The sequence below is a fragment of the Heloderma suspectum genome, chromosome 4 (genome assembly GCF_057233095.1).
Source record: "Heloderma suspectum isolate Gila_16-S chromosome 4, 16-S_ref, whole genome shotgun sequence".
In the NCBI taxonomy this organism is placed as follows: domain Eukaryota; kingdom Metazoa; phylum Chordata; class Lepidosauria; order Squamata; family Helodermatidae; genus Heloderma; species Heloderma suspectum.
In genome coordinates, this window is record NC_139461.1 from 137,202,866 (window position 1) to 137,223,230 (window position 20,365).

The 20,365-nt window shown below is 42.2% G+C and overlaps 1 protein-coding gene across 15 annotated transcripts in view; it reads right to left on the minus strand.

The window, feature by feature from the left end:
* Positions 1–20,365, minus strand: part of SLC12A7 (solute carrier family 12 member 7) — a 165,523-nt gene that overhangs the window by 32,634 nt on the left and 112,524 nt on the right. For 13 of the 15 annotated variants that reach the window (XM_084850652.1, XM_084850656.1, XM_084850644.1 and 10 more), the window contains 8 exons: positions 13,190–13,288; positions 12,320–12,377; positions 11,805–11,979; positions 9,083–9,201; positions 7,937–8,035; positions 4,683–4,802; positions 3,191–3,295; positions 1,257–1,425 (listed from right to left, as the gene is read on the minus strand). In XM_084850652.1, coding sequence (XP_084706778.1) covers positions 1,257–1,425; positions 3,191–3,295; positions 4,683–4,802; positions 7,937–8,035; positions 9,083–9,201; positions 11,805–11,979; positions 12,320–12,377; positions 13,190–13,288 — 944 coding nt within the window. The remainder of the gene's footprint in view (positions 1–1,256; positions 1,426–3,190; positions 3,296–4,682; positions 4,803–7,936; positions 8,036–9,082; positions 9,202–11,804; positions 11,980–12,319; positions 12,378–13,189; positions 13,289–20,365) is intronic. The other 2 variants (XM_084850645.1, XM_084850647.1) reach the window with 1 other exon arrangement.

The following is a 20,365-nucleotide window of genomic DNA, read 5'->3' on the forward strand; positions in this document are numbered from 1 at the left end:
GAACTTTGCAGGAATTCTGACCATATATTATAGCCATCTGTCTTAAATCAGTATTTTGATGGAACCCTGTCCACAAATTTCATTTCAATTCCAACTCTCCAAATGGCAAGGAATCAATAGCCTCAGTAATGTGGGGCTCTCTTCTCTCATGATTAACCAACATCACAGAACATTTATCCAATTTAACCATGTAAGTATTGTTGTGATACACTGTCCGATAGTGATACTGTGAACTTCTTTTTTAAAAAGTGTACAGTGTTTTCCCTTCAAACACAGAACAACCACTTATACAAGGAAATGTATTTGCATGATTTCCCACAGAGTGAGCCAATGTAAAGTTATGGCCTTGCATGAACTTTATACATGAACATTTATAGAAAATATCTAGAAAATAATTCCAAGCTACAGTGAAAGTCAAATGGCTATTGATGTCATCCTTGTAAAAATCATTTTGATACAGCCATGATTACTACCGAGACCTGATACAGAATGTTCTCTGGTCTTTTAACTAAGGTTAACAGCATGGGTCTACACACTCTTCTCCCATCCTCCCTCCTACTTGCCTCCCTTCAGCACTAATCATTATTAGAATTACACCTACAACAAGGTCAACCCTACAACTGTGCAAACCAGCTTCATACCCTGGTTTCAGACTTTGGATTACACTTAACTATTGTTATTCACCTCAAGTGCAGCTATAATTTTGCAAAGGTGAGGGGGAATTCGAGTGGGAGAGAGGAGGGAGAGACAGAAGAGAAAAATGGGAAGGAGTGCAAGAATCCAACGGGTAAGGAGAAATACTTTCAACCTCTTAATCATGCTTGAGAGATCAGCAAAATGTTACATCTGCACTGGGACATAGTCTAAAAACATAGTTAAGTCATATTCACTACGGTATTCTCTACTAGTCATTGTAACCAAAGAAATGACATATTGAACAAAATATTAAATAACTGGATAAAATGACAACTGCAAATATGTAGGAACTAGATCCAACAAATGTATATCTGTCATCATGTATTTAAACATACCCACAAAATTGAGTGCGCTGTATAACATAATTAAAAATAGCCAGAATTATTGAATACAATTAAACCAATAACATCAGAATACTGTAAAGCCAATATTTAAAACTTTGCTTAATTATTCACAGCAGGCAGTAAAGAAAAAGAGTGAATTGCCATCCTCCATTCTATGATATTTGAACCCAAACACAGTTATTCATATTTACAAGTTTTATTCTTGCTGTTACATACCTCCTCAGCCCTTTGAGCTTCTGAGTATTTATCCAAGTATATTCCTTGGAGCACAGATCCCACAATGGTCAATCCCTTTCCAGCTTTCAATTGAGTGGTGAAGGAAAGCAACCGAGGGTGTTTTACTAACTGTTCTGAATCCAAATTCAACAGAACCAAGACTTGTGGCCTGAAGTGTAATGTTAAAATAAATGGTAGGGAGTGATGAGGTCAAGAATGCAAGTTTATGACAACCTGAATATATACAGGAACTGAAACCCAGTTCCTAAAATTCCATGACATTCTAGTGTCACCAAGATACAGAAAACAGGAAGAAGGCAGGAGCAGGTTTTATTCTCAACGACTGGGGTCACCAGGAGCAGATTTAGCCTTCACCTGACTGTATGCCCAGTATACCCTTTATTGTTTGTCATTTCCTTCCATAAAGGGTTTAACTTGAGAACACTGTGACAGAGAGCAAAGCCTCTCTCCACATCTGACATTGTATAACTCGGTCCTAATTCAACAGTATTTCACAGAGGGGTCCAACGTGTGTCTGTGCACAGAGATACTTTCAGATGGGCTTTACTAGTTATAATAATGAGATTACTGAGTACTCAAGAAGAGAGCTAGAGTTCGAAGAGTTTAAACAGTGGTGGGTACAGGCCTCAGACACAGAAAGAAAAAACAGATGGACTGTAAGTGGAGGGAGATGAGAGGTCCAAGAAGGACTTCTTAAGAATAGGAAGATCTGGATGAGGTTGAATACAGAATAGACAGAGCCAGAGGGCAGAGACAGATTAAATATGGGAGAGAGAAATGAAATAAAAACAGACGAAGTTGGAAAAATGCAAGGGAAGATGAAGCAAAGGAGAAAGTTTTAATACACAGATAAATAATAATACACACAAGAAAAAAATAATAGTTCACAGTTGGGATTATGAGCTGGGCCAGTCTGGACACCACAATAAACCATCAGTTTCCATGATGGATGTGAGCCCCGGGTTGTGTGCTTCCCCGTCTCTCCTCCTCCTCCTCCAATGCAGCTGCAAGGAGATCAGAAGCTTTTGCTGCTGTTTTGATTAACAGCAGTTAGTCCAAACCTAAAGTGTAGTTAATCTTAACTATAGCTAGTTGAAAGAACAGAACTTCATAACTCATGGTCTGAAGTTGGCTGGTTTCAAACAAACCATGATTAAGATTAACCACAGTTTTTTATGTTCTTTGGACAGAACAACACATGGCAGTTAATCAAAAAACAAAAGTGAAAGCCTCCAATTTCTTCTTTGAAGAGAAGGGAGGCTGTGTGCAGGAGCCAGTTCAATGCATCAATAGGCAAGTAAAGAGTTTAAGGAGGAAAATGAAGTTTCTCTGGAGAATATTTCAATTAGATATACGACTTACAGGCCAGGTTCAGACGTTCAGCCGGGAAAACAATGCAGCATCAGTTGCTTCCTCCGCCCCTATGTGTGGCGGTCGTGCAACCAGGATTACCCTAATTCCCGCGCCACATTGCAGGTTGCCATATCATCCGAACCCGGTGTGGGCGTAGTGACTTTTCACCCACCCTACAACACATGGCTGGCAGTAGAGGTTGTAGGGTGGCTGAAAAGTCACTATGTCTGTGCTGTGCGCTGGGTTTGGACAACCTGGCAACCCATGACGTGTTGTTGTTTCCCCCACTGATTGTCCGAACCCGCTCACACTCTTATGAAAATCAGCTTTAAAAAATGTTTTTCAAAATGAAGGAAAATTATTGAAGGAAAAGTAACGCTCAATACTAACACGCGTACACGCGTGCACACACACACACACACACACACTGCAGAACTCTTCTGAAATCCACTTCTTACAGTGAAATCCTACACATGTGTATTGAGAAGTAAGCCCTATTGAGTTCAGTTAGGCTTTCTTCCAGGTAAGTAAGTATATGATTGTAGGGAATTTATTCTTACCTCCAGTTTTTGGTATGAGGAGGGCCATGTTCAACCCGAAGCAAAGCATAGCGAGCAGCATTCAAAGACAACCCCCTGATTCCATCTCCCCATTCTTTCTCAGCACTTAAAAGACGAAATAAAAAGGACAGTCACAAAAAATGTATGTTTATGATAATAATTCTACTTCATTATACAGAACATAATGCACAAAACTACCTTGGGGTTCAGAGTGACTCAGTTTTGTAAATTACATTTTACTTTACACATCTAATCTCCCTGACAATGAATCCACAAGAGACTATCTTCAAATCACTTCTGTCATGTGGCAGTGTTTGAAACACAGCAAAGATGAATTCTTGCAGGTGAAAATCAAGGGTTGCAAAAACCACTGCTAGAATGTTTGAAAAAAATCTAATTTAATGTTTTTAATGGATTTGGGATTAGAGATTACTGGTCAAAGGTGACGAAGAAGAGAAATGAGTCTTTTATTACTTTGGTATCAGTTTAAATCAACTCTAAATTCTCTTCTAAAAGATATACGTTAGCCTGACCTTCCCCAACCTGGGGCCCTCCAGATCTCTTTGATTGCAAATCCCATAATTCTCAGCCAGTATATCCATTAGCTATAGTGGCTAGGAATTATGGGTATTGTAGTTAAACACATCCAAAAAGTTGGGGAAGGCTGCTTTAGTCATTACTGGACTATGGAGTAACTAGAATGGACGAATTGGCCTTTGTAATATAAATGACAGACAGAAGGTAACATCTGTCAAGAATGTCCCCGTGTATCATGCTTCATTGAAATAAATGGGGAGTTGCATTTCAAGAGGCTTGAACAGGACAAGTTCTTGATGCACTGTATCCTGAATGATCCCGACTTGATCCCATTTTAATAACAGTTCTTTGAGTGAAAACGTCTGTACATTCCTATTAACTAGTTTCTTTTTCCACTGGTGCTAAGCTTGTAGAACTGGTTACTACAGCTGTTTGCTGGGTGGGTCATATCCCATGTTGGCATCAGGCCTTCGATGATTCCTTTATTTTTATGTATGAGCCTGTGGGGTAAGGTTGGTTACATTGTGCAAGGACATGTTTGCCTATATACAATCCACTCTATGCATATTCCCAACCATACAATGTGCACCAGGGTCAAGTAGTATCAGCTCTGGGTAGGTAGGTCACATACAGTTCTGTTTATAAGGAATACAGAGACCATTAATTAGTGCCTTTCTTGAAGAATAACCTCACAAGCTTGAGTAATAGTTATATGTCGTTTAAATGAGGCCATACAGAAAACAATAATATTAAACTTTTGTGTCTTTACCCCATAAAATGTACCTCTCTTCATAAAAGACAATGGGAGAGAATTCATTTCTCTGGGTGGAAGTAAATAAAATTTATCATATCAATGGGCATTTTTCTAGTTTATAAGACTGGGCAGGAAGATTTTTCTTATTAAATTTCTTATTTGATCAACCACACTGAAGATCAAATAAGTGTGTAATCTTACCCTCTGTATTCTATGTATTTGTAAATACATCCTGCTATTAGCATGGCAACCAAGGCATAATACCAAGAGCAAATGAACATCAGGGCAAGACATAAACTCATCCCCAGGAATGAAAGAGTCCTAAAAAGCAAAAACAAATGTTCTATGTTGGTAACATTTATGCATATGTTCTACTAAATCTAGTAGAATAATAAAGAGTATCTGAGATAACAGGTATTTCATTTTATAATTTACAATATATTACCAAAAAAAAGTTCAGGTACTCACTAAACAAAGGTATTGTGTCTAATTAGTATTGTGACTAACGCCCTTCTGCAGTGATGCTTGTGACTACAGTTATGAAGGCCTGAAAAAAAACTGGAAAAATTTGGGGGAAAACCTCAAAGGACTTTTGGGGAACACTGAAGACACTTCTGTGAAATATTTTCTCTTTTGGAATTACGTTACAATGTACAACATCAAGAGAATGACTGGGTTTGGATGACATGATGGGTTAAATAACCCACAATCATTTATTTAACCTATCATGGGTTATCGTGTCATCTGCCAGGAATTTTCCAACACACAATGGCTTATTTGCCCAATATAACCCACTCTGATAACTCACAGTCTGAGGTAGGAGTTATTTAACTCACTGTGGATTATCATGTCATCTCGAGGGCACCATGGGTTATTTTGGTCGCCTATGGAATTGTGCTGCAAGAGCAGTTCAGATCGCTGCTGCTTTGCTCCTGTAGGTATTCTTTGTGTTAAGGAAACAGCCTATACAACCTATTTCAGTAGTGTCTATGGTGGGAAATGCGCAGTTGGGAACACCTTACGTTTGCAGAATCAAGACTAAACTTCACACACAGCCTCCCCTTGTCAGGAGGCACCCGATGCACCATCAAAATCCTGTGCGATTACTCACAAAGAAGCAAAAATCCCAGGTGCACCAAAAAGAGAGTGGCGGCTATAACACCTTGCAGGTTTTCTGGATTGGGACCAAATGTCACACATAGCCTCCCCTAGTTAGGAGGCACTTGATGCATCATCGAAACCCAGTGCAATTACTCACAACGGAGTGAAAATCCTGAGTTCATCAAAAAGGGTGGTGGTGGCTATAAAACCCTAGAGGTCTGCAGGATTGGGACCAAATTTCAAACACAGCTGTAACGCTCTTTTGCTCATTCACTAAAGTGCTATAGTGCCATTTTGCTATAGGACTACCACGCTTTAGCAAGAGTGCTACAGCTGTGTATGAAGTTTGGTCCCAATACTGCAAACCTCCAGCACTTTGGAGCCGCCACCCCCACTTCGTTAGGGTGATGCTGGAATGTCATCAATGGGTGAAACAGTGCCACTGCTTGGGTGGGAGGACTGCAGCAGGCCAGGGGGCAGAAGGATGACTCAGATTACACACAGTAGCTTAATGAGCTACTCACAGTAGTTTATTAGCCAGTTCGTGTGGCGGGGCATCATGGATTATTTTAAAAAATAAACTACCGTGAGTAGCTTATTAAGCCACCATGGCTTAAAGTGACATCTAAACACAGCCAATAACTCCTGTGTACATTGTAGAAGCATGGAACACCAAAATCCAAGATGCATTTCTGCACCTAAAATGTGCTGCCATCTTTATGAGAGGCGCGTACAGGAAGCGTATGAGACTGTTCCTGTCCAAATAATACACTTTCTTTTGTTTACTATAAAATGTGTAGTTTCTATTTTCAACTCCTCCCACCCTACTTCTCAAGTAGCAAAAACTAAGGTATATATGTGCTTAGGTAGTGAAGGGAACAGCAATTTCCAGCTCTCTCTCTCTAGTATTGGGTATCTTTGTAATGTGTATCTCTCCCCTATGGCTCCTCAGTTTCCGGACATTTTCTATCTTTATTCCTGCTTGTATTTTTAAAACACATGTGCAGTAAAACTGTCATAAAAACCTAATCAAGGATGATTAACAGATTAATTTATTTCCAAGGAAGAGGTATATTCCCGTATCTGGAGTCTGAATGAATATTTCCCTAAGAAACAGATGCAAAGCCATAGGAACAGCATGGCTAAGTAATTACTTAGCAGGGAAAAGACAAAACAGTCACATGTTAGAGGCCAACTGATTGTGACATAAACTTCTATGCCTACTAGTTCATCAGATGCAAACAAGTATAGGTCTTTATTCTCTAGTGATCTGAAGTTCTTCAGACTTTCACAAACAAGTTGCAGTTTTTGTATTTTTATTCATTTAGGGTGCAATCCTATGCCTGTTCAGACAAAAAAAAGTCCTAACTCCCAGCATTCCCCAGCCAGCATCTTTCTGTCTAAACATGTACAGGATAGTTACCTGTCCAAGGTCATAAAGTGAGCTGCATGAGATCATGAGTACTGTGTCAGTATTGTTACACACATATCTATCTCTAAAGAGAAGATAACAAGGCTTCTAGAGTCTTGCCCATACACAGCTTTTCTCTCAGAGATGTATGCATGATTTCAGACTTCTGACATTCACTCTCTAATCTACAGCTATGTCCTTTTAACAGTAACAGAAAGCAGCCCTTAACTGTGCTCGTTATATGCCCAAAATTAATTTGTGTGTGCTCATTTGTTCACATGCTCGTGGAAGTTAAGAACTTAATTTTCAACATCTCAAACTACTCATATCTATTTTCCTTGGGCCTGGGGAGAGCTAAAGCAAACCCAGTAAGGATGGCCTGTATCACAGAGGAGCGTATTTCTATTTTCCTCTTCCCCTGCCCCAATCTCCCTGTATTAAATAAAATATAAAATTCACAGAGCAGCCCACTCATGTGTTAAAAATAAGCTAGAAAAGTATAAAGAACTATAAAAAAAAACTTTCTGTTAAATTTTGTTCTGAACACCTAGAACTCACAGAGGCTGCATGAAAAAGCAGCTTTCTTCAACCTCTGGTTTGTCTCATGAAAGATACTGCTCATGCCTACACTCTGTTTAACAACAGCTATCATTGTGTTTTTGTTCCTATCTATCTTCCTGTTCTTCTGATCTATAGACTAATGGGAACCACAGAATAACCAACAGGAAAATCAGTTTTTCTTGCTACTTGTTTCTTATTGGGATTTTGTACCCTCTTATAGCTTTAATGCTGAAAAATAAAGATATGCAGTATAAACAAAAAATACTCATAATGTCTGAGGTGCCTATAACCCCCCCCCACACACACACACACACACACACATATAAACCCAAAGCTTGCTTTTGTCCTTCAAGGCAATACATTTGTAAAGAACATTCTGTACCAGTGATAATACTTGAAACGAGGTCTCCAGTTTGGTGTACGGAGAAGAGTCTGAACTGCACACGCCAAGTTCACAAACAGATAGCACATAAGGAAAAACCTACAAAGAAAAACGCATTGACAATTTAAATGAATACCGCCATTCACGGTAGTCTTGGGAACAGAGATAATCGAATGAAAGGGGAAAAAAGAAGGGGGTAAGTTACATGGATGAATGGTAACCTTCAAGGTACCTGAGGATTGAAAAGGCCAGTCCGACAATTCTCTACAATGAAGGCCTGGGGCACATGATGAACACAACTGCCTGTATTGTGCTAAAACTGGGCTTGGAGGGGTTAAGAAGGAGACTGCAGTCCTACAGTAAATGCCTTCTACACCTTAGAATGACCTGCCTCAGGGATGAATAGTACATTACATCTGTTACATGGCTATTGCCAAAAATGGCCTCCCTTCTGTAACGTGTAGCATCACTTATTCCAGCCTTGTATTTAACAAGCTGTCTGGTCACTATAGGAGACAGGGGAGTGCATGGAATTCTACGAAGTCGAGTGAATAGGCAGACAGCAGAGGAACACCTCCCCCAGCCTGTGTGGCTTCTGTGCTAGCCACTGAGGAAAGTATCTTTTGTAAAGAGCTTAGAAATATTATTTAAATATAGTTAGCAGTATATATATCAAATAATAATAATATACATTATTTTTATTTCCTCTGTCTTGTTGTATTTTATTTAAACTTCTTCTGTTAACTTTGTCCTTTGCATATGCAAGACTTTGGGTTGTATCCACCCTGGCTGTCCACCGGGGAAACTGAAACCAAAAGCAGAACAATTTTTCCTCCCCCCACCCCCACATGCCCCACAAATCTGTTCCAGAAGGTTGGGGGACCCTCCAGAGCAGATTTGGGAGGGACGTGCAGGGGGCTTCAGGGGAGAGAAGAGCAAGGGCAAGTCCGCTTGTACGACATTAGATTTAAGCTCATATCCTCAATTTCCTGACCTTGTAGCTCTCTATCTCTGGAACTCTCTATCCCGACATCCATTTGTACTTGAATGCCTCGTAAAGTAAATAGGAAGATTATTATTGTTACTTATTATTACTTCAAGTACAACATTCAAACCATCTATTAAAGCTTCTATACACATACTTACATAGAAAGGATTGGAGCCACACTGTCCAGAGAAGCTATAAGGATGCCTATCTCACAAATAAATGCAGTGAGGAGCAATGCCCATGTTGGTTCTCCATTTGATTTGCCATGCCCAAATACCTAATTGATTATTTTTAAAAAGGATAAATGTGTTATTCAAAACAGACACATCTAAAAATACACAAAATCAACTTAAGTAGAACATTACACAATCTGCTGTACTCAAAGTATTGTTTATTACACATAATCCATAAGCTGCATGATACAGGCTAATCTTATCATTTCCACTTCAGTGTTCTTTTTTCTCAATTGCCTAAAAGATGCATATACTGGCAGACTGTCCTAGAAGTATCACATCAGATGCCAGAGGCAAAAAATACCAGAAGATCTGATTTTATAAATAATCTATTTTTGCTGTTTTGCACACAAAACACACACACACACACACGATTTAAATTTTTTAAAGAGGGCTCTCCTATAACACAGAGTCCACAAATATAAACTCTATTTTTGATCTGTCAAGAACCTGTGTGCCCATTACTGTCTCTTTTTCCCTGGGAAGAGATAGGAAGTAGGCTTTGGGTTCATTTGCTCTCTTCTCCTACTCCTCTTTTCTTCCTTTCCTTCTCTCCCACACTCCTTAACATGGGAGAGGTGAATTCCAGAAATGATATATCCCATTCCAATTTGCATTTGGAAGCTCATGCTCTTAACAGTCCCTCTTGACTGAGGAGTGCTGAGGAGGGGTTGGGAGGAGGACTACTTAAATCTAAGACCCATTTCCACTCTCTTCCTGGGAAGGATTGGGTCCAGGGCACAATTCCAAGTTAAGTTGTATTACAGCCTTCCCCAATGTGATGCCCCACACACTGGCTGGGGATGATGGGAGGGCCCCAGGTTGGGAAGGTCAGTGTGTTAGATCCAACAAGCTCTTGGTATTTTAGTGTGAAGGTACCTTTCATCCATAGGCTATTGTACCAGCTTGAAAATTAGCATGCCACAGAAAAGAAATTCGCATTACAAATTGGCTACAAAACATTGACAAATGTTACAATGCAAATGATCCAGAGATGTGGATTGAGGTGTTGCCAATATGCAGATAACACCCAGCTCTATCTCTCCTTTTCATCAAATCCAGGTGAAGGAGTGGATGTTCTAAATCAGTGTTCAGGTGAGGGCTAAAAAACTGAGACAGAGGTACAGTTAGCAGGTGGTTCTTCTGTCTGGCTGAGTAATATTCAACCTGTTCTGGAGGGGGTTGCATTCCCCCTAAAGTAGGAATGGGTGACTTTGGGAGTTCTGGGGGCCGTTTTCGTCCCCTTGTACCCCTCTCATGGGCTGCACTCCTACTGCTGCCCTGTGGAAACCGGTGGCAGCAAAAAAATTGTGAAAAAACCACTATGGAACACTACAATAGTTAGCTTTATAAATAAGTTTGGTTAGGTTGTTGTGGCATTCTGTAGTGGTTTGCTGCAGAAAACTGGTGATTTTGTTTTCAGCCACTGCCAATTTCAGCAGTGCAGCAGTGGCTGCCTGCGGCCTGTGCTACATTTTGCCCACCCCAGCCCTAAAGAGTCAGGTTTGTAGTCTGGGGGTGTCCTTGGATCCAGCATTGTAAACTGAAGGCACAGATGGCACCTTTTATCAGCTTAGGCTGATATACTAACTATGACCCTATCTGGACAGAGATAGCCAAGGTGCAGTTATTCACACTTTGGTAACCTCATGTTTGGATTACTGCAATGTGTGTAGGGCTGCCTTTGAAACTGGAAAATTCAGTTGGTTCAAAACAGGGCAGTGAGACTGTTAACAGAGACCAGCTGATTTGATAGTACATCAGTGCTTTATGATCTGCACTGGCTGCCAGTCTATTTCTGGGCCACATTCAAAGTGCTGGTATTAACCTACAAAGCCCAAAATAGCTTAGGACCAGGTTACCTGAAAGGCCGTCTCCTCCCATATATACCTGCCTGGACTCAGAGGCTGTTCTCCCAGTGCCCCTGCTGAATGAGGTGAGGCAGGTGGCTACTAAGGAGAGGGCCTTTTCAGTGGTGGCACCCTGGTTGTGGAATGGCCTCCCCATAGAGGCTTCCCTGGTACCTATATTGTGGTCTATTAGGCGCCATATGAAGACCTTTTTATTTTTTCAGGTTGAAAAATTTTGTTAGTGTTTTTTTAGATCTTTGCACTGCTGCTGGCTTTTACTTTGGTTTCTACTTTGGTTTTAGTCTGTTTTAAACTTAAGTTTTTTATACTGTGTTTTACTACGTTGTTATATTTTATGGTTTTAAGCTTTGTTTTATGAACCTCCCAGAGAATTGTGGCTATTGGGTGGTATACAAATGTAATGAATAAATAAAGTATGGAACAAACACTCACAAAATGGAACATTTCTGATACAGAACGTGCCAGTACTCTGAAGCCAAGGGCTCAACCTGATTTTTCTCCACGCAACTCAGTGAATTCCAACCATGCCTTCACCTCTCCTTGCATCATAAAGCCTGAATGCCTCTTGCTCCAACAGGCTGTGACCACCAAGCCTCAGAACTGTACACTTGAGAGAAGGCCAACATGAAGTCCCACCTGCAACAATCGCATGACAAGTGGAGGAAAACATCCGTGTGCCTCACTTCAGTTAAAGCAAGAGCTTAGGACTGGGCTACCCAATGGATTTATTTTCCAGAAAAACTGTAAAAGCAATGAAAAAACTACACAATACTCACTTGAAGAAATGGTACAATCCCATCTCTCGCAATTGCCTGCAGCAGCCGGGGAGCACCAGTAAGGCTCTGGAGACCAGCACCACATGTGGAAAAGAATGAGCCGATTACAATAACCCATGGAGAGGGCCATGCCAATGTACCGATCACTAGGTTTCCATTAACTGCTTCTCCAAATCTTGTGGGGAAAGATCACATGCAACATTAAACAAGAAATAAGAGTTTAGCAAATTATGCAGACCTATCCATCTGCTAATTCAGTTCACCAAAACCCAGGGACAAATTACTTTTAGAAAGACATGCATAAAAATGGACACACACATGCATGTCTTATAAGGAACAAAAATGCAACTTAGAAAGGGCAACAGACATCTGTTTCAGAAAGCAGACCTTGAATCCTCTAGGCCTGCTTCTAGAAAATTACACTTTCCCATACCCCATTTCCATTCATATGATATAGCTAATGTGTGCACATGCATCCTCCAAAAATGATGTGGGGGAAAAGCTCTTTTACATACTTGTCTCTCAAGACCACTCCTTCTATGCAGGCTCCAAAAAGGACTATACAAGACAGATCTGCAATTAAGACTCAAGGAACTTAAATGCACATAAAGTTGGTGGGTGGGAAGAGAGCCTTAAGACTTTTGGAAGCATCAGGAGAATAACATTAAGGCACATTCTAATGAAAGCTAAGCATTTTTAACTTCATATTTTAAATATGTGCTGAACTCTCCCACTGAAATCAGCAGGACCTAAAAGTGTTTGATTTTGTCTAGACTAAATTCTGTTTCCACATATACCATACTAAAAATGAAAAAGTACAGGTAGAAAAGGGGGGGGGGTTTCCCTCCTAGAATTTCATCCTTTTGTTTTACACTTTACCCCATTACAACAACTTATTCGTTTTTATATATCACATAAAAGCATTAAATTTAATTATTTAAAACGAACAACCCTGTAATGGTACTTATGTTTCCATTTAAAATAGCATAAAGCTCTGCTGTCAGTCCATTGTGGTTCACCAATATGAATGCTTTAAGTCTCACTGGCTTAACCCATCACTCAAAATGAAGTGTTTACCAAATAAGCTAGGATAGGTTTATTCACCTGGTCAAGCTAATTCTTTCTGCGAGGGGTTTGGTTGGTCTAATCCCAACATCCTTATTTATTTTGAATATAGGAACTAAGTAAAATGTTAAGGATTCCCTCAAGGCTACGTTTTGCTATATTATGCTATATTAGAGAGCTTCGGCTATTGGGCGGTATATAAATAAATAAATAAATAAATGTGCCCTTCAAAGCAAACAACATACCCTCAAAAGCAGACCACAACATATACAAAACAAAAATATGAATTCTGGACATCTTAATTTGCATTAAAAGGATACAGATAAATGATGTAGTTGAAATGGCCAGAATGGTTCCAGTTGGAATAGATTTTTGAGCATCCCGAAGATCTCCAGACCTGTTTGAACCTGCCATAATGCCTAAAAACAAAACAATGCATCATAAAATGGGATGTCATTAGATTATTTATGTTGAGCAACAATGAAAAAAAATCAGTTGATATTAACTTTAGATGTAACCTGCTCAGCTATAATGAGAAAGAAATTAAATGTACATTAAAACAGCAGCACACCACTACCCCTCAGGCTAAATTACATGCATAAGTATTTAATCATCCAGATCAAGCAAAGGACTATGCACAGGTCAATCAGCACAGGTTGAGAGCTGAGACGGTGAGAAAATAAACAAAAGCTTCAAGCTGTATTGAGTGGAAACTATTGAGAAGGCCACGGAGAGTGTCTGAAGAGCTCTAAGAAGTGCCAGCTACTCTGGGGTGAGGGTGCCAATGATTGGGTTCATACGACATGCTAACCCATCATAGGTGACTGCCCACAATTGGTTAGCATGTCATGTGAACCCGGACCGTTCTTATCAGGATGGCTTGTTTTTCCCTAACAACCCACCATGATAACCAATGATCTGCAGCAGGGGTTGTTTTACCCACAATCGGTTGGCGTGTCATGTGAACCCAGACGTACCAGCCCATCACGGGTACAGTGCATCAGGCAGCGAGCTGCTCAGCAAGAGTGGCAGAAACCCCTGCTGCTCTTACCGAGTGGGGCCACAATCGGCATTCACAATCGCGGCCAAGCTACTGCCCGTGCCCTTTCCCCCTTGCCAGTGACAGCCCCTCCAATGGTGCCCAAATGGCACATTGGAGGGACTGTCACCGCCCCCCTCCCAGCTCCAAATCATGAAGGATATGGTGCAGGAGAGCATAGCCTGTATTGCGTCTCTAGCATGCTTTTTTGGGGTGCCAGGCACACTGTTCCTCTTCCCTGTAAAGATCCCTCAAGCCACTTTGGTTTTGACAGCTGTCAAAACGGAAGCAGTGAGAGCGATCTTTAGGGACTCACGTCTACTTTCATGGGAAGGAGCAGGGAGGGAAGGGGGAGTGGTGTGCCGATTGGAGTCCTCCCTAAGGGGCTAGTGCACCCATAAAAGCATAGGAATCCCTCAGATGTGGGCAATTTCAAACCTTTCCCCCCACCCCACCCCATGGGGTGGAGGGAAAAAGGTTTAAAATTACCCACTTACCTGTGGATTTCCCATGCTTTTATGGGTGGATTGCACCTTCAGGGAGGTCCTCCACTTGGCCCCCTCCTCCCCGCTTCTTCATATAAAAATAGACACACATCCCCGATTTTGGGAAAAGATCGCTGAAGCAGCTTGCATTTTGAAAGCTGTCAAAATGAAAGCTGCTTCAGCGATCCTTAGGGCGGGGGATGACATCCAACACCCCTTCAAGGACTCTGTTGCCCCAAGGGTCCTTGGCAGAGGGGTTGGATGTCACCCCCCCTCCAGCTGACTTTTGGCACGGTAGGCTTTGAAGTTCCTATAGAAGCCTGTGAAGCCTATCACTCCATAGGCTTGTACAGGAATTTAAAAGCGCCCAGTACCAAAAATTGGCGGCGGGGGCAAAATCCAACCCCCCACCAAGGACCCTTGGAGCAACAGGGTCTTTGGCAGGGAGGTTGCATCTCCTCTTTTCTTCCTTACTGGTCAGAAGATTCGTTCATGTTACATGGTAGGGAAAATCTTTTACTCTTTAAATTCTGCTGGGCCTAGAAAGATGGCTAAAGCCATGGGGCACTGGATAGAAGCTGTACAAGCCTCTGTCTAGGATACATCAAGTAGAAGGTTTCTCGCCTCAAGGCAGGTAATTCGCTGACCATTATTTTACTTTCTATTTCTGTATTGCTATGAATTTATATATCTTACAATAATTTCCTGATACATCATACTTGACAATACAAAGCAGAGAAACAAAATAACTTAACCCAAATCCAACAGCAAAAAAGCATTGGAAGAAGCACAAGATACATTTTTGTGGAAATATAAATGGTGGGGGCACTGCTGGGAAATTACCTTTGGAGTAATTTCAGTACTTCTGTACTGGTGATGCTCAAAGGTTTAACTAGAAACTTTTGGTTCATTTTAGTCAACTCTGTGTGTGTGCACTTGTACAAAGATGTGAACAGAATGAAGGTCCAGTCTGAACCATTATGCATCACAGGTTGCCTTCTAGAATCTTAACTGAAAGATGGATAAGACTTGTTCACACTGTCAGATGAGACTACACTGCTGCAACTGCTTAGTCCTCTTACAATAAGCCTGCCACCTATTCCGACAAGACTGTCTCCTCTTAGCAAACCTAAAGGTTTGCCAACATGAAGATTTTTGCAATGGGAATACTTTTTCACCACTTTAGAAGTGAGATTAATTCCTGAATAAAAAATACATCTGCCAAGGGCTGAAGCTGGTCTACCTATATACTTGGGGAAAGGTGGAGGGATATGAACAGAAAGACTGGAGATAAGATGGAAGTCCAAAAGTTCAGGTTGTGCTATACTGGAGATTTACACAGAAGAGTGCCATATACAATACGGAAAACCAATACTTTTCAGCCAATTAGCTATTATGAGGACCATTATGACCATGGCAAATTTATTAAGTTCCAAGGGTATTCTTTACATGAGAGAACAAGTTCAGACAGCTTCTTCCTTTACTGACAGGAATCAAAGAAACACAAAGCAAGACAAAGACCATACTGTATCAGGCACAAAAAGAGAAGCTGACAAAATTCCAGTTCACTCTCTCTTCTGGCAGTCATACTAAAATAATACACCCTGTCTCATATACAGGACTTCTTTATACTCTGTACCTAAAAATACATCTCCCATGCCAGCAAAACCCAAATACCAAGTACTCAGATTTTAACACTAAAACATTTTTTTCGTACTCACTAAATTGAATATTGAACTGCACGTTTGAATTCTGAGCCAGAGGTGCTGTGGTTGAAAACATGTATGAATATGGAAAAGGACTGAATGCCATTAAATGAACATTAGGCAGCCTCACAGGCCACCGAAGTTCTATACCCGGGGTAGCAGGGCTTTTTACAGGAACCACCTAAGCTGCACTTGAAACAAACACTGAGACTTCTAGTAATCTTGATATGTATGTCAATTTCTATGTCAATTTTTGCCTGTGTGGAATTATGGAGGATGGAACAGTCCTTCTCTGTAGACACTTATACGATACGATGGTATCCATTAGCAATGTGGTCAAGCATCCAGTTATTGTTCTCTCTCCAGTGCAGAGATGAGAAGGGAAAAGAAAGTTGGGAGGAAAATTGTTTCAGCAAGACAGCAGAAAAAACAGAAATAAGGTATAAATGTGGTTTTTGAACTGTATTCAGGAGAACCCTGGGGTTACTTGGAAGCTTATTGCAGCTCCTCAATGAGAAAAGCAGTAATAATGGCTTAATAGTGACTTATTATCACTACTGATCTGCCCTTACAATATGCAGTCAGAAAGCGCTGGGTGTGTTCACTCTCAGTTCATGTGAAGCAAGATAAAGGCCCAGCTTACTTTGCCAGCATCCTGCATATACCAAGTATGTGCCATAGAACACTCCCCAGAAACTTCTGCAGCATTATAGTTTCTCAGCAGACAAGTCAACGGCCTGGTTTACACATAACAAGAAGCCACCATGGGTGAATTTCCCCATGGGGCTTCCCATTGCAGCAGTGGCTGCCATTGTGAATATTCAGGGGTCGGTGGGGGTGCGCCATAGCTTCTCGTTATGTGCAAACCTAGCAAGGGTAGGTTGTTGAGATGGTTAACAAGCCACCCACACCCCTTAAACAGCCCAAGGGCTCTGGGTGGTTTGTCAACAACCCTAACAACCCACCCTCGCCAGGTTCTCACATAATGAGAAGTCGTGGAGGTGGGAGCTTGGACTGGCAACTTGGCACCCACGGGGGCCACAACCCACTGTGGCTAATAAGCCATGGTGGGCTGCAGTGAGCATGTGAACCAGGTCAATGCGGAAAAGGTACCCAGAAGAAAGAAAGTTTGAAAATCATGGAGGTAAATTATTAAATCTAGTAAAGGAGTTAAAAAAAACATATTAAGTTTTTGGAAGCATGGATGTAGTTTTCTTGAACACAGGAACAAGCAAGGGTAGACTTGAGAAAGACAGGTTACTTGCCTGTAACTGTAGTTCTTCAGGTGGTCATCTGTGCATTCACACATATAAGACCGCTCTTAAAGAATACCTCCTTGGATCCCCAAGTTCTGAACAAATTTCGCCCAGTCTCAAATCTGCCATTTTTGGGCAAGGTGATTGAGCGGGTGGGGGCGATGCAGTTGAAGGCACACTTGGAAGAAACTGATTATCTAGACCCATTTCAGTCAGGCTTCAGGCTTGGGCATGGGACAGAAACGGCCTTGGTCACCTTGGTGGATGATATGAGGAGGGCTCTGGATAGGGGTGAATGCTCCTTCCTTGTTCTCCTCGACCTCTCAGCGGCTTTTGATACCGTTGACCACGGTATCCTCCTGGACTGCCCGGAGGAGTTGGGCATTGGAGACACCATATTGCGGTGGTTCCGGTCCTTCCTCCCCGGCAGGTACCAGAGGGCAGCACTGGGAGAGGAGGTTTCAGACCCGTGGCCACTCACTTGTGGGGTGCCACAGGGTTCCATCCTCTCCCCAATGCTATTTAACATCTATGTGAAGCCGCCGGGGGCTATCATCAGGAGGTTTGGGGTGCAGTGTCATCAATATGCGGATGACACGCAGCTCTACCTCTCATTCAAATCTTCACCAAGGTTGGCTATAGAATCCCTGTCCAAATGTCTGGAGATGGTGAATGGCTGGATGGGGAGGAATAAGCTGAAGCTGAACCCTGACAAGATCGAGGTACTTTTGGTGGGAGACAAGAGGAGGCTGGGGGATGTTGACCTGGTGTTGAATGTGGTACGGCTACCCTTGAAAGACCAGGTCCGCAGCCTCGGGGTCATTTTGGACTCCCAGCTGTCCATGGAGGCTCAGGTGTCAGCTGTGAGCCGGACAGCGCTGTATCAACTCCATCTGATACGGCCGCTGCGCCCCTTCCTTCCCGACCATCTGCTCCCATCAGTAGTACATACCCTGGTCTCCTCTTGTTTAGACTACTGTAATGCGCTCTATGTGGGGTTACCCTTGAAGACGGTTCGGAAGCTGCAGCTGGTACAGAACGCGGCAGCTCACCTGATTAAAGGCAGCCGCCGGTGAGATCACATCACTCCAGTGCTGAAGGAGTTGCACTGGTTACCAGTTGTTTTCCGGGCCAAATTCAAGGTGTTGGTTTTGACCTTTAAAACCCCATATGTTTCTGGCCCAGCCTATCTTAAGGAGCACCTCCAGCAACACCAGACAGGCCGCTTAACAAGATCAGCCTCGGATGGCCTTCTCTCTGTCCCATCAGCCAGGACAGCTAGACTGGTGGGGATGAGGGAGAGGGCCTTTTCTGTGGTGGCCCCCAGTCTGTGGAACTCCCTCCCTAGGGAACTCCGCCATTCCCCCTCTTTAATGAGCTTCCACTGTGCATTAAAAACGTGGTTGTTCAGGCAGGCATTTGGGGTGGGTTACGTTTTTATTGTAGAATTTTATTGTTTTAAACTGTTTTATTATATGCTGTACATCGCCTAGAGTGGCTGGGTGACCAGCCAGATGGGAGATTAATAAATTAAATAAATAAATAAATAAAATATGGGCTCTACGCGTGCGTGGAGCTTCGATTCAGGAAACTTCCATAGTTGAGGATCGTTTTGGTGGGAACCCTCCCCCACCGTCCTACTGCACATGTCCCTAGCAGGTTTCCACCTAGTCCTTCAGTTCCTTGAGACTGCCAAATGCAGCCTCGGATCCAATAGAAAATCTTCACACCTTGGTATCAGTCTCAGTACAGACTCTGACACCAAAGCGGGGATGGTGGGTGGGTTGTGTGAATGTGCAGATGAGCACTTGAAGAACTACCATTATAGGTAAGCAACCTGCCTTTCTTCTCCATGCTCTCTGTGTATCACACACATGGGCGATTAACAAGCTCACTTACCAGAGGAGGGTAGGTGTATGTCAATCCTATCGCAGCAGTTGTGACAGGACAGCTTGCCCAATACCCAGCTCGCGGTCTTGTCGGGACCATCCATCCAGTCTACAGCGCGATATAAATGTTGAGGGTTTTGCCCATATTGCAGCCCAACAGAGATCCAGTAGCGATATGCCCTTTCCAAAGGCTGTCGATGTGGCCAAATGCTCATCAAATGCGCTCTGATGGAATCGGGCAGGTCAAGTCCTGCTATCTGGTATGCTAACTTAATCGTATCCACTATCCAGGACAAGAATCTCTGTGGTGAGACTGACAGTCCTTTTTTCAGTCCCCAGTAACAGAGGAATAGAGGTTGAGATTTATACACACCTTCAGTCCTTGACCTGTAAAAGTCTAGTGCCCGCCTGACGTCCAGTGTTCACTCCGTCCAGTGATACGGAGGGTTGATTCCAATGGAGGTGAAGGGGATTGAAAAAAAGTTGGTAAAATGATGTCCCGATTGACATGAACATCGGAAACCACTTTAGGAAGGAACATTAAATCTGGTCTAAGAACCACTTTATCCATATGAAAAACTAGAAATGGAGGGTCAACACAAGTTCCAAGGACCTCCTTGCTGATGTGATTACTACCAGAAAAGCTACTTTCAAAGAAAGTAGTCGAGGGTCAATGGTAATGAGAGGCTCGAATGCTGCTGAAGTTAGGACCTTTAGGATGACTGAAAGACTCCATCGTGGAACCGGTGGGTGTACGGGGGGAACCAAATTCTTCAGTCGTCTCAGGAACTGTCTAACCAGTAGATGTGTAAAAATAGAGAAACCTTGGGCTGGCTTATGAAAAGCACAGATAGCTGCTAGGTAGGCTCTAATGGATAAACGCTTTAACCTCTTCTTAAAAAAGGAAATTCAAAAATGAAAGACCCCATTACAAGTACAAGTCACGGGATCCAAATTACAGACACTGGCAAAATTGGTAAATGCCTTCCATTTACTGGTATACAATCGTCTTGTTGCAGTTTTTTTTAGCAGCTTCCAAAAGAGATCTCAGTCCCTGCGAGAGTGTGTGTGACTCCTCCTGCCAACTAACCTCCACACTGTTAATTTGAGGACCTGAACGT